This window comes from Chlorella variabilis (genome assembly GCF_000147415.1).
Source record: "Chlorella variabilis unplaced genomic scaffold CHLNCscaffold_8, whole genome shotgun sequence".
Classification (NCBI taxonomy): Eukaryota; Viridiplantae; Chlorophyta; class Trebouxiophyceae; order Chlorellales; family Chlorellaceae; genus Chlorella; species Chlorella variabilis.
The window spans coordinates 79,260-89,260 of record NW_005435080.1 but is presented as its reverse complement, the minus strand read 5'-3'; the positions used below and the strand labels follow the sequence as shown (position 1 = coordinate 89,260).

The 10,001-nt window shown below is 66.5% G+C and overlaps 4 protein-coding genes across 4 annotated transcripts in view; all 4 read left to right on the top strand.

The window, feature by feature from the left end:
- Positions 1 to 592, top strand: part of CHLNCDRAFT_144692 (hypothetical protein) — a gene marked incomplete at both ends in the record, with an annotated part of 4,234 nt that extends 3,642 nt beyond the window's left edge. The window contains 3 exons of the mRNA XM_005848339.1: positions 27 to 75; positions 206 to 277; positions 488 to 592. Of these exons, the coding sequence (XP_005848401.1) occupies positions 27 to 75; positions 206 to 277; positions 488 to 592 (226 nt within the window). The remainder of the gene's footprint in view (positions 1 to 26; positions 76 to 205; positions 278 to 487) is intronic.
- A 1,148-nt stretch (positions 593 to 1,740) lies between these two features.
- CHLNCDRAFT_144691 (hypothetical protein) lies at positions 1,741 to 4,374 on the top strand (the record flags this gene model as incomplete). Its single annotated transcript, XM_005848338.1, has 9 exons — positions 1,741 to 1,802; positions 1,931 to 2,005; positions 2,375 to 2,516; positions 2,719 to 2,890; positions 3,169 to 3,269; positions 3,485 to 3,566; positions 3,683 to 3,774; positions 3,945 to 4,022; positions 4,255 to 4,374. The coding sequence occupies 9 exons, from the start codon at positions 1,741 to 1,743 to the stop codon at positions 4,372 to 4,374; spliced, it is 924 nt and encodes a 307-aa protein (XP_005848400.1).
- A 1,852-nt stretch (positions 4,375 to 6,226) lies between these two features.
- On the top strand, positions 6,227 to 6,958 carry CHLNCDRAFT_144689 (hypothetical protein; the record flags this gene model as incomplete). The annotated part of the gene is made up of 1 exon (XM_005848337.1): positions 6,227 to 6,958. The coding sequence occupies one exon, from the start codon at positions 6,227 to 6,229 to the stop codon at positions 6,956 to 6,958; it is 732 nt and encodes a 243-aa protein (XP_005848399.1).
- A 661-nt stretch (positions 6,959 to 7,619) lies between these two features.
- Positions 7,620 to 10,001, top strand: part of CHLNCDRAFT_144688 (hypothetical protein) — a gene marked incomplete at both ends in the record, with an annotated part of 5,242 nt that continues 2,860 nt past the window's right edge. Inside the window, 3 exons of the mRNA XM_005848336.1 lie at positions 7,620 to 7,925; positions 9,269 to 9,403; positions 9,755 to 9,844. Of these exons, the coding sequence (XP_005848398.1) occupies positions 7,620 to 7,925; positions 9,269 to 9,403; positions 9,755 to 9,844 (531 nt within the window). The remainder of the gene's footprint in view (positions 7,926 to 9,268; positions 9,404 to 9,754; positions 9,845 to 10,001) is intronic.

The window sequence follows — 10,001 nt, the reverse complement described above, 5'->3', positions numbered from 1 at the left end:
CCCGCCCGCCCATCCGGCCCGCGCAGCAGGGCGCACGGCACGCAGGGGCAGAGCCCGCTGCACGCGGCTGCGTGGGTGTGGGTGTGGGTGTCGCGGCTCTTGTCCAAGGAGAGACCGTGAGCCCTCCCCTCTGCCTCCGCCCTCTCTGTTCCCTGGCACCTTACCGCTGGCACCCCGCCAACCCCTCCCTCCCTTGCTGCCGCAGGTCGGCGTCAACAACATCGGGCGGTGCAACCGCCTCAAGCCCAACATCATGCAGAGCGTGTCGCACTTCAGGGTGAGGCGGCGCGGCCCAGCCGCCACTGGCAGCCGGCCTGCCGCGCGCGTCGTGTGCGCAGCTGGCGGCGGCCGAGGGCACGGGCCGGAGGCCCGCCGTTTGCCATGCCGGCCTGCGCCATGCCGTCTTCTCACGCCCGCCATGCCGCTGCGCTCCACCCGCGCTGCCGACCCAACCTCAAACCCGTCCTCCCCACATGCGCGCCTGCAGCTCTGGATCGACCTGGGCCTCTACCTGCTGAAGAACCCCACCAAGTTCAGCGGCGACTACCCCTTCTGGGCCTTCGTGAAGAGCCAGTTTGAGGTCTGGGAGTGAGCGCAGACCACGCCGGCCACGCCGGTCACCGGGCGCCGGGCGCTGGCGCTTCAGCGCCTGGCTCTGTCCGCCCCACACCGCTGCCGCTGGACGCCTGCTGAAGCCCGCGCGTTGGCCACCACTCAATGCCCTCGAAGCGCAGCCTTTGTCTGCGACCGTACCACCCGAAACGTCTGAAGCGCTGGGGGCGGCATTCGCCCACCCGCCAAGCTATCGACCCGGCCCGATTGATGTCCCATAAAGCTTTCCTCCTCCTTGTCCATGTGCCCATGCCGGACCCGTTCCTCTGCTTTCCAGTTCCCGCCAGAGGCAGAGGCGGCGGGCTCTTGCTCTGCCCCGCTGCGATGCCGCTGGCGGCTACCAGCACCGTGTTCCTTTTGTCAATGATCCCTCCCTCGACCCGTCTCATTTCTGTAAGCAGCAGCTGCTCACTGAATGCAAAGGGGAGCAGCATAAGCGCCTGCGGCAGCGGGGGTACTTCCTTCTTGAACGCCGCCGCCACCGCTGCCGCTGACACATGTGGCTTGGCCAGCCGCATGGATGATGAATCAACCTGCCAACGGGTAGAAGAGAGTTGGGGCTGATTGCGTCCAGCAGATTGCGTGAGAGGCCCCTACTCCTTCTGGAGGGCGTGTGTTCCATCGGTGGTGCCACCACCTGGCGTCAAGCGGCGGCGCCACCTGGCTCCGGTCCTTAGGTGAATTTGAATTGATCGTCTCTACCGTCGCAACACATTGTAGTTCCTCTGCTTGCTGAGAAGCGGAGGGGCAAGCCCAGCCATTGGCCAGCCATTGACCAGGCACCGCCAGCCAACCCGATCGAGCACTCATCAGTGAGCGGGTGGCTGCCATATTCGACTATAAAGTCGCTTTATAGTTTTAGTTTCACAGCGGTCACCCTGCAAAGGTGAATGGCGGTGGGGTTTGTCGTCAGCAACTGCTGGGCGTAACTCGTTAAAGCCCGTTTGAAACCGGCTGCTTTGGGCGCAATGTGCTGCCATTTCGGCCACTCCAGGCGGCAATTCGCGCGCATTCATCCCTGGATATCGGGTGACGGACGCGGGTGGGAGTAACGCATGGCAGTCTTCGTGCGCTAAAGTCGTCGCCACCGTGCCGTTGTCACCCCTCTGCGCTGCAGGCCTACCCATCATGCGGATCCATGCCTGGGCTGCGCTGCTTGCGCTGCTGGCCCTCCTGCAGGCCACCTGCGGGTGAGCTGTGGGCAAACCTGCTGTTGCGCCGGAGGCTGGCTGCTCACTGTCAGCACCGCCCCTGGGCACCTCTGGCAGGCTGCTGCCTTGCACCGAGGCGGTCCCGCCGTTCGTGTGCTGGAGTGCAGGCGGGAGCTGCTTGCGGAAGATGGCGTCACCATCGCACACCACACCCCCAGGAACCCCAATGCCAAACGCGACAGGTGCGGGAGCGGGGACAGGGCTCTGATGGCGCGTTGGCTCCCCGCTGTGCCCGCCAGTCTCCCCAGCCGGCGCTGAGCTGGCGGGGCATGCCGCAGCTACCAGCATTGGGATGGATGGGGCCTGAGATTTTTTGTAATAGGGGGTGCAGGTACACATGGATTGCCACCCTGCACTATAACAGGTGAGGGGGCGCCGCGTTGCTCGTCTGGTGCCAGCGGGCGGGCGGGTGGGCAGGTGGCTTTGGGCAGGGTGACCTCCCTCCCTGTCCGCCCCGCGCAGCTTGGCAAGCTTCTGCCTGCCACTCAAGCGCATGCAAAGGGCCCTCGCTCCCACCTCCTGCGCCGCACACTGTGCCGCTTGCCGCGCAGCAAGAGGCGCAGCCCCGGCGGCCTTGCCCGCGGGGAGCAGTTCTGCCAGGGCACCCTGATCTCTCCGGACGTCGTGCTCACCGCCGCCTCCTGCTTCTTCACGAACGATACGACCATCTCGCCTGGTGGCATCTTCCCGCAGGTTGGTATGCAAAGAGAGTGTGTGTGCGCGCGCGCCGCGCAATGGCGGTGGTGGTGGACCGCGCAAGGCTGGCTGGCGTGCTGGCAAGGCCCTCACGCAGGGCTGGAGCGGGCGCCGCCAGGGGCATCGCTGCCGCCGCACCACTGAGCCAGCGCTGCAGACATTCCTGGCGGCATGCCTCTCTGCCCCACCGCCCCCGCAGGTGCGCGTGGGCGGGTACGGGCAGGACGGCGGGCGGAACGGTAGCGCCGCCGCCACCGCGCTGGCCTACCACAAGCGGTACAACTGGCGCCAGGGCCAGCCCTCCCACGACATTGCGCTGCTCAAGCTGGACCGCCGCTTCCCTGGCGTGACGCCCCTCCGGCTGGCACCTTGTGAGCCGCCGCCGCCGCCGATGGTGCACCGCCTTGGGTCGCCCCAGCCGCCTTCTTCACCGCCGGCTGCCGCGGGGCCCGCAAGCCATCACCGGGCGGAGCATGCACGGCGCAGACCACAGGGACAAGGGGCGCCTCCGCCCGTTGCGGCCAAGCTGAAAGCGGGCGGGCACATCATGCAGCCCAAGCCCCCCCGCCGCCTGCCCAGCACCGGCAGCCCCTCATCGCCTGCCTGCCTGCCTGCCTGCTTGCCTGCGTGCCCCGCCTGCCGCGTGCAGCCTCCAAATTTACCAGCTTGAAGGCCGACACCCAGCTGAGCGTGCTGAGGTGGGGGCCCGCTGCCCAGGGCCGCAGCCCCGCGTCCCCCAGCCTGCTGTGGGTGAGTGGCATGGCAGGTGGCGGGCAACCGCATGGGCCGCCCTTCACCTGGTGTGTCACAGCGGTCAGCCCGATGGGCAGCCGACAGCGCGTGCGGCCTGGGTGGTGAGCTGGCGCTCGGGGCACTGCATTGCAGAAAACAGCCGCTGCGCTGCATCCATGCGCGGCATGCGATGCCATGCCCCATGCCGCCCCTTGGGCGACACCCTGCCGCAGTCCACCCTCAAGCTGGACAGCCGCACCTGCGCCTTCCAGTGGCCCGACCTCGACTGGGGCTCGGGGGACATCATGTGCGCACGTGAGTGGCGGCGGCGGTGCCGTGACAAGCCCAGCTGGCAGGCCGCGGCAACTGCACACTTGGCTGCACACTTGGCTGCGGCCCACCGACCTTTTGTCGTTGCACCCCCTGCGCAGGCCCCTACGGCCACGGCAAGAACAGCTGCCGTCCCGAGGATGGAGGCGGCCCGGTGTTCCTGGAGGGCGGCGATGCGTCAGAGGACGTGCAGGTGAGCAGGGAGTGGGAGCCACACGAGCAGGGGCTGGCTCGGCTGGCAGGCTGCCGCTGGTGGCGGTGCTGCTGTGCTCCTGGGCTGGCCGCCTCCCGTGCCGCAGCCATGCAGCGGCCATGTGTGTTACATTCAGCAGCAGCGCGCCCTACACCTCGCCTGCTCCGCAGGTTGGCATCATCAGCGAGAGAGGCTGCGACAAGCTGAAGCCGAGTGAGAGGGGCCGCCTGCAGCTGGGTGCAGCCAGGGTGCCCGCCCGCCTCCCCTCCCGCTCCACAGCGCCTGCTCACCCTCTGCGCCCCGTCCACCCGGCCGCTGCACCGTGCAGGCATCTTCCAGAGCACCGCGCATTTGAGGGCGAGCGGCGGCCTGCAGCTGCACCCACGCCGCCCGCATGTGCCCCGGCCCAGCTGCACCACAAGCATCTGCCGACCCCCCGCCCAACCACCTCCGTGTGTGTCTGGCAATGCCTGCGTGCAGAACTGGATCCACGCCGCCGCCGAGGTCCTCAGGACCAGGCGCACCTTCACTGGCGCAGACCCCTTCTGGATCTACTTCAAGGACCAGTGGGCCAACTGGCTCGAGGGCGGGGACCACTGAACGCCGGCCGCCGCTGCGGCACCCGCGGCCCACCCGTCGTCGTGCTTCAAGCCCGCTCGGCACATGCACGCTGCACCAGCCGCTCACCGCTCGCAGCTCCCCTGCCCGTGGGACCACAGCGTGCGGGCGGCGCTGAGGCAGCCGCTTCACTCTGCAGGCCAGGGGCGCCCTTTGCTCCCTGTGCCGCAAGGCCGCCGCTAGCCTCCCCTCTCTTTAGCGATCCGTCACTAGCGCATCGACCACCCATATTGCCAGTTAGTAAAAGTTTAGTAGTTCCTCAAGTGAGGACACACATAAGAAAGTACTTGGAATACAAGAAGCTGCTGAGCAGGCGGCAGCGGAAGGCATAGCATACCACTCAATACGGTGGAGCAGAGAGGCAACGGAACAGGTCAGCACAGAGAGGAGCTCGAGCAGCAAACAAGCGGAACGCTGCAGCCGCACAGGAGTTCTGCACTACGGCAAGGCCGGGCATGCGACTCAGCGGGAGGCGGCGCCCAATCCCCTCAGATCTCCTCCACCTCGCTGTCACTCAGCGACACCTTCGCCGCCTGCCCCCCGCCCCCGCCCTCGATGCGCTGCCGGGTGCGCCTCAGCCGCGCCTCCTCCTGCTGCTCCCGCCGCTTCTCCTCCTTCCGCCGCGGGCGCCAGGCATGGCCGGTGAAGCGCGACACAAGCAGGCGCAGGCCCTAGGGCAGCGGCTGGTGGAGCACTGCCGCTGCAGGCTGCCCACCACCTGCTGCCCACTGGGCATGGCGCATGCCCCTACCGCCAGCACACACCGCCGTGCCCGCCTGCAGGCCCGCCCCACCTTGAGCTTGGACTCCATGCCCCAGAGTCGCTTTGTAGTTGAACAAACACAGCACGCATCCCGGGAGTGATACCCATCCGGCTGGAGCCTCGTGAAGCGCCGCCGCCGCCCCTGCCGAGTGTGCACCGCTGAGGCTCGTCCCAGCCGCCTTCGTCTCCACCGGCTGCCGCAGGGCCCGCACGGCATCTCTGGGCCGAGTATGCACGGCGCAGGCAGCAGAAGCAAGGGGCGACTGCGCCCACTGCAGTCTTGACAGCGGGCAGGCAATCATGTGGCCCAGGACCTTCCGCCGCCTGCCAGGCACCGGCCAGCCCCTCACTGCCTGCCTGCCTGCCTGCCTGCCTGCCTGCGTGTGCCGCCTGCTGCGTGCAGACTCCAATTTTACCGGCGTGAAGGCAAACACCCAGCTGAGCGTGCTGCGGTGGGGCCCCGCATCCTGGGCCCACAGCCCCACATCCCCCACACTGCTGTGGGTGAGCAGCCCTGGGTGCTGCAGTGCAGAGCGCAGCCTCTGCGAAGCGTCCATGTACGGCTTGCTATACAGTGCCCCATGCCACCAAGCACCCTGCCGCAATACTCAACTCTCAGGCTGGGCAACCGCACCTGCGCCCGCCAGTGGCCCGACCCGGGCTGCAGCTCGGGGACACCACAGCTGCACCACTGCTGCACCACAGCTGCACCACAGCTGGGCCCGTAGCACTCATTTGCTCCTTATGGGTGTAACAGACAGACAAGACAACATGTGCACACGTGGGTGGCGGCAGCGGCGCGGTACCAAGCCATCTGGCAGCCCACGGCGCCTTCCAAGAGGTGCACACCCGGCTGCGACCCACCGACGCCGGGTCGGTTCCACCCATGCGCAGCCCTCTACGGTCGTGGCAAGAACAGATGCTGTCCCAGGATGGAGGCGGTCCGCTGTTCCTGGAGGGCGGAGCGCAGCAGAGGACGTGCAGTTGAGCAGGGAGTGGGAGCCGAACGAGCAGGCGCTGGCTCGGTTGGCAGGCTAGCGCTGCCACTGGCGGGGGTGCTGCCTACTCCTTGATGGACCGCCTACCCTGGCAAAGCGCAGCAGCGGACATCTGTGTTGCAGTCATCGACAAGACCAAGCTCATGCCGCTCAGTGGGCGGCGGACCCAGCACGCGGCGCAGCAGACAGCAGAGGCAGCAGGCCTCACCTTCGCCGGCCAGCAGCTGGCGGCAGTCACCAGCTTCAAGTATCTCGGCATCGCCTTTCACTCCAGCACCTGCCTGGCAGGGGCAGCAGCGCCAGCCCGGGCACAGCTGGCGCGCCTGGCTATGCACAACTGCCGGACCCGCTGCGCAGAGGTGGGCATCGAGGCGGCGCCCGTCCAGCTGCGGCTTTTCGGCACCATGGTGGACTCGGTGCTGTCCCATGGTGCTGAGGTGTGGGGCGTGCAGCTGGCGGCCAAAGCGGCGTGCTGCCATCGTGGCAGTGCCGGCAGCGCGGCCGAGAAGCTGCAGCTCAGCTACCTACGCCACCTGCTGGGGGTCCGGCAGAGCACCCCCAATGCGGCCCTCCTTGCGGAGACTGGCGAGCGCCCGCTGTGGCAGTGCTGGCTGCGGCGGGCAGCCAAACTCTGGAACAAGACGCTGGAGGAGCGTCCCGGCAGCCTGTTGCAGCAAGCGCTGTTGTCCAGCGTGCAGCTCGCAGATGGCGCCCACCCCCTGGCACACACTAGGCTGTGGAATGGAGTTATTATTCTGAACCCCCCTTACCCCGCCGTTTCCCTGCACTTCAAGCAAGAGAACTGAATGCGCCCCCGTAGAGGCCTATTGGGCACTTCGGGCCGAGTGCCAGCGTGGCTTTGTTCGCCGCTCTGTAGCCTCTAGAAAGTGCGCCGGCGCAAAACGACAGATGGCTGTTTTCGCGGTGTTCGAGCGCTGATCGGCTTTCGTTTTCATTGTACTATCAAAAGGAATGAGGGAGGGGGCCAGCAGCCACGTGCAAACCCTGCACCTGGCGTGTGGTGCTGGGCAAGGGTTGGTGGGGTGAGGGGGTGGCTGGGCTGGCGGGGCGCGCCGCCGCCCGCCCGCCGCCACTTCGCCGCTCACACCGCTGCACCACATGCAAGGCTGGGCTGCTGCCCTGTAGCATTGGCCTCACCTGGTATGGGCCACACTGCCTGCTGGCCTTGTCGTGTTGGGTTTAGTGCTGGGGTGCTGAGAGGGCCCTGATCAGCCAGATTGCTGAATTTTGGTTGGGTAGAGGCCACCAGTACGCCAGCAAAGGGCTTTCCTCCCCATTTCCTCCTCTGAGAGCTGAGTTTGCAGGCAGTGTTCTGGGCCAGATTATGCAGCAAATTGAGGGCAGCAGGGATTGTGGCATTGCTGCAGCCCCACGAGGGTCCATTCCACAGGGTGCTAACAGCAGTCCTGGGCTGCCCAGCTGGCGGCCGGTCTCGCAGCGGTCGGCATGCAGCTGGACCTGCAGCAGCCAGCACCTGTTGACCTCGGCGAGCTGGGGGAAGCTGCGCAGCGCCGCCAGCTGGCGCAGCTCCAGGAGGCGCTGGCGAAGGGCGGCGCCAGCCGGCTGGAGCACTATGTGCACAACGTGGTGGGCGCCCTCGACCTGGCGCCCGCCATGTTTGGGCAGCGCGAGACCTACCTGGATGCAGTACGGCGTCGGCAGGACCGCGAGGCGCTGGCGCAGCTGCGCACCGGGTCGCATTGGGGCGCGGAAGAGACCGGCCGCTGGACGCGGCGCCCCCGAGAGCAGCGAGTCTGCCCCCACTCTAAAGGTCTAAAGCTAAACGTTAAAACCGGGAAGTTAAGCTTGTGGAGGCTCTTCCCCACCTTTACCTTTACCTTTACCACTGCCATGACGGCATTGAAGATGCCCCCCACATGCTGCTCACCTGCCCTCTTTACGCCCCGCTGCGCCTCAACTTTCCTGACCTGTTTGCTGAGCCCCATCCTCCCCACCGCTTCCTCCGCCAGAAACCGTGCCGCCTCGCCGCCTTTGCTGCCGCCTGTCACCAGCGCTGGCTGACCGCCACCGTTGCGCTGCCTGCAGTCCCGCCCTGAACCCCCACTCTCATGTCCACCCCCTTTGGTCTTACCGCACCACACCTTGCTTGTTGCTTGTGTGGGCTTAAAGTCTGGTAAAGCAAGAACTAGCTTGCAACGTAGACTCCCCGCCGAAACGGGACGGGAACCGGGCGAAAGCAGAGAAAGCAATAAAACAGGGGTGGAGCAAGGCGACATGCAACGCAAGCAGCTGACAGGGCACGCATCGAAACGTGTGTATGACTGGCAAAGTGGCATGGCGCATTGGGGAGAAACGCAACGGTACGGGAGCATGGTAAAGGTAAAGGTGGGGAAGAGCCTCCACAGGCTTAACTTCCCGGTTTTAACGTCTAGCTTTAGACCATTATTTGATCTGCCCGACGCGCCAAGTGCAGTACCCCCCACTAGTAGTGAATGGGTCCCGGGGAGGCCTGTGCCGAAGCCTTGGCGATTCTAATAGGCGTTCCCGAAGGAATTGGCTTGGATTGGCGCTGAGCCGGTCAGCTATGCCGCGTTTGTCCTCACAAAGTTTCGACATGGGAGGAATCGAACCTGTGCCCTCTCGGAGGGTTTAGACACTAGCTCCAGCGCCTTCAAAGAAGGCCTTTCTTAGCCGCGGCCCAAAGGGATTGGTTATATGGCTTGCATTGATGGGCTGGCCAAACGGCAGTGCGGAACGCTAGGTCACTAGAAAAGCAGGGAAAGGCGCACTATGTATGCAATGAGGGCAGCCCCGGCTCGGGGCCGTTGAGAAAGCAGTGGGCGGGAGGGGGGAGGCCCCGGTGTGGGCGGGCCCCATCGAGGGGGGATGGGCGCGCAAGCGGCCAGATGGGGCGGGGCGCGGGCGGCAGTAGAGTCCTGCGGCTGGGTGGGATATAGGGCAATGAGCGTTGAGCAGTGTGCGATGAGCAATGAGCAATGAGCAGTGAGCAGCCCCTCCCTAAACAAAGTGAAGCGCAGGACGGGGTCCGGTGGATGGGAGGCAAGGAAACGCGGGGGGTTGCCACGTGCGCTACCGTCCCCTCTGCCTCCTCCCCCGCCCGCCTGGACCCGCAGGAGGGTGAGGAGTGGTGCACCATGGAAGGCGTCATCGATCAGCGGGGCAGGGGGAGTGGCACGCGGTACCTGTGCCGGTTTGAGGGGTATGGCGCGGATGACGACATGTGGCTGCCGGCCAGCCAGATCACGGAGGTGGCGATGGCAGCGTGGCGGAGTGGCGGGCAGCGGGAGTGGCGCCAGCGGGTGGCCAGCCAGCCAGCCAGTCAGCCTGTTACCTTGAGTGGCGGCTGCCCCGCCTCGGGGGAGGAGCCCGCCCCTGGTGCTGCCCATGTGCGGCGCAGCAGGCGGCGGGTGGGACAGCCGTCAGGGGCCCGCTAGGGGGTTGGGAGCCAGGCGGGCGCCGCTGTGCTATTGCTGAACACACGCGGCTTCCTGGCCCATGACACAGCCGCGGTAGCAGCCTTGCTGCCTGCTGCGCCAAGTGATGTGCTCCTGTTCACTGAGACACACCACTTGCCGGGCGCCACCCCACCCAGCCTGCAGGGCTACTCGCTTGTGAACCACCGACCAGGGACCCCCTGCTCGACGGGCAGGGGACGCGGCGGCGTGGCCATCTACGCCCGCAGCTCTCTGGTGGGTCGGGTCCAGCAGTGGCACAGCTGGGAGGGAGTGGCTTGGATTCAGATCCGGGGGGAGGCTGGCCCCCCGCGATACGTGGCGAGTGTGTACCTGCCGCCACAGCGGACCAGCGAGCAGCTGGCTGCATTTTATGGGAGATTGCAGCAGGATT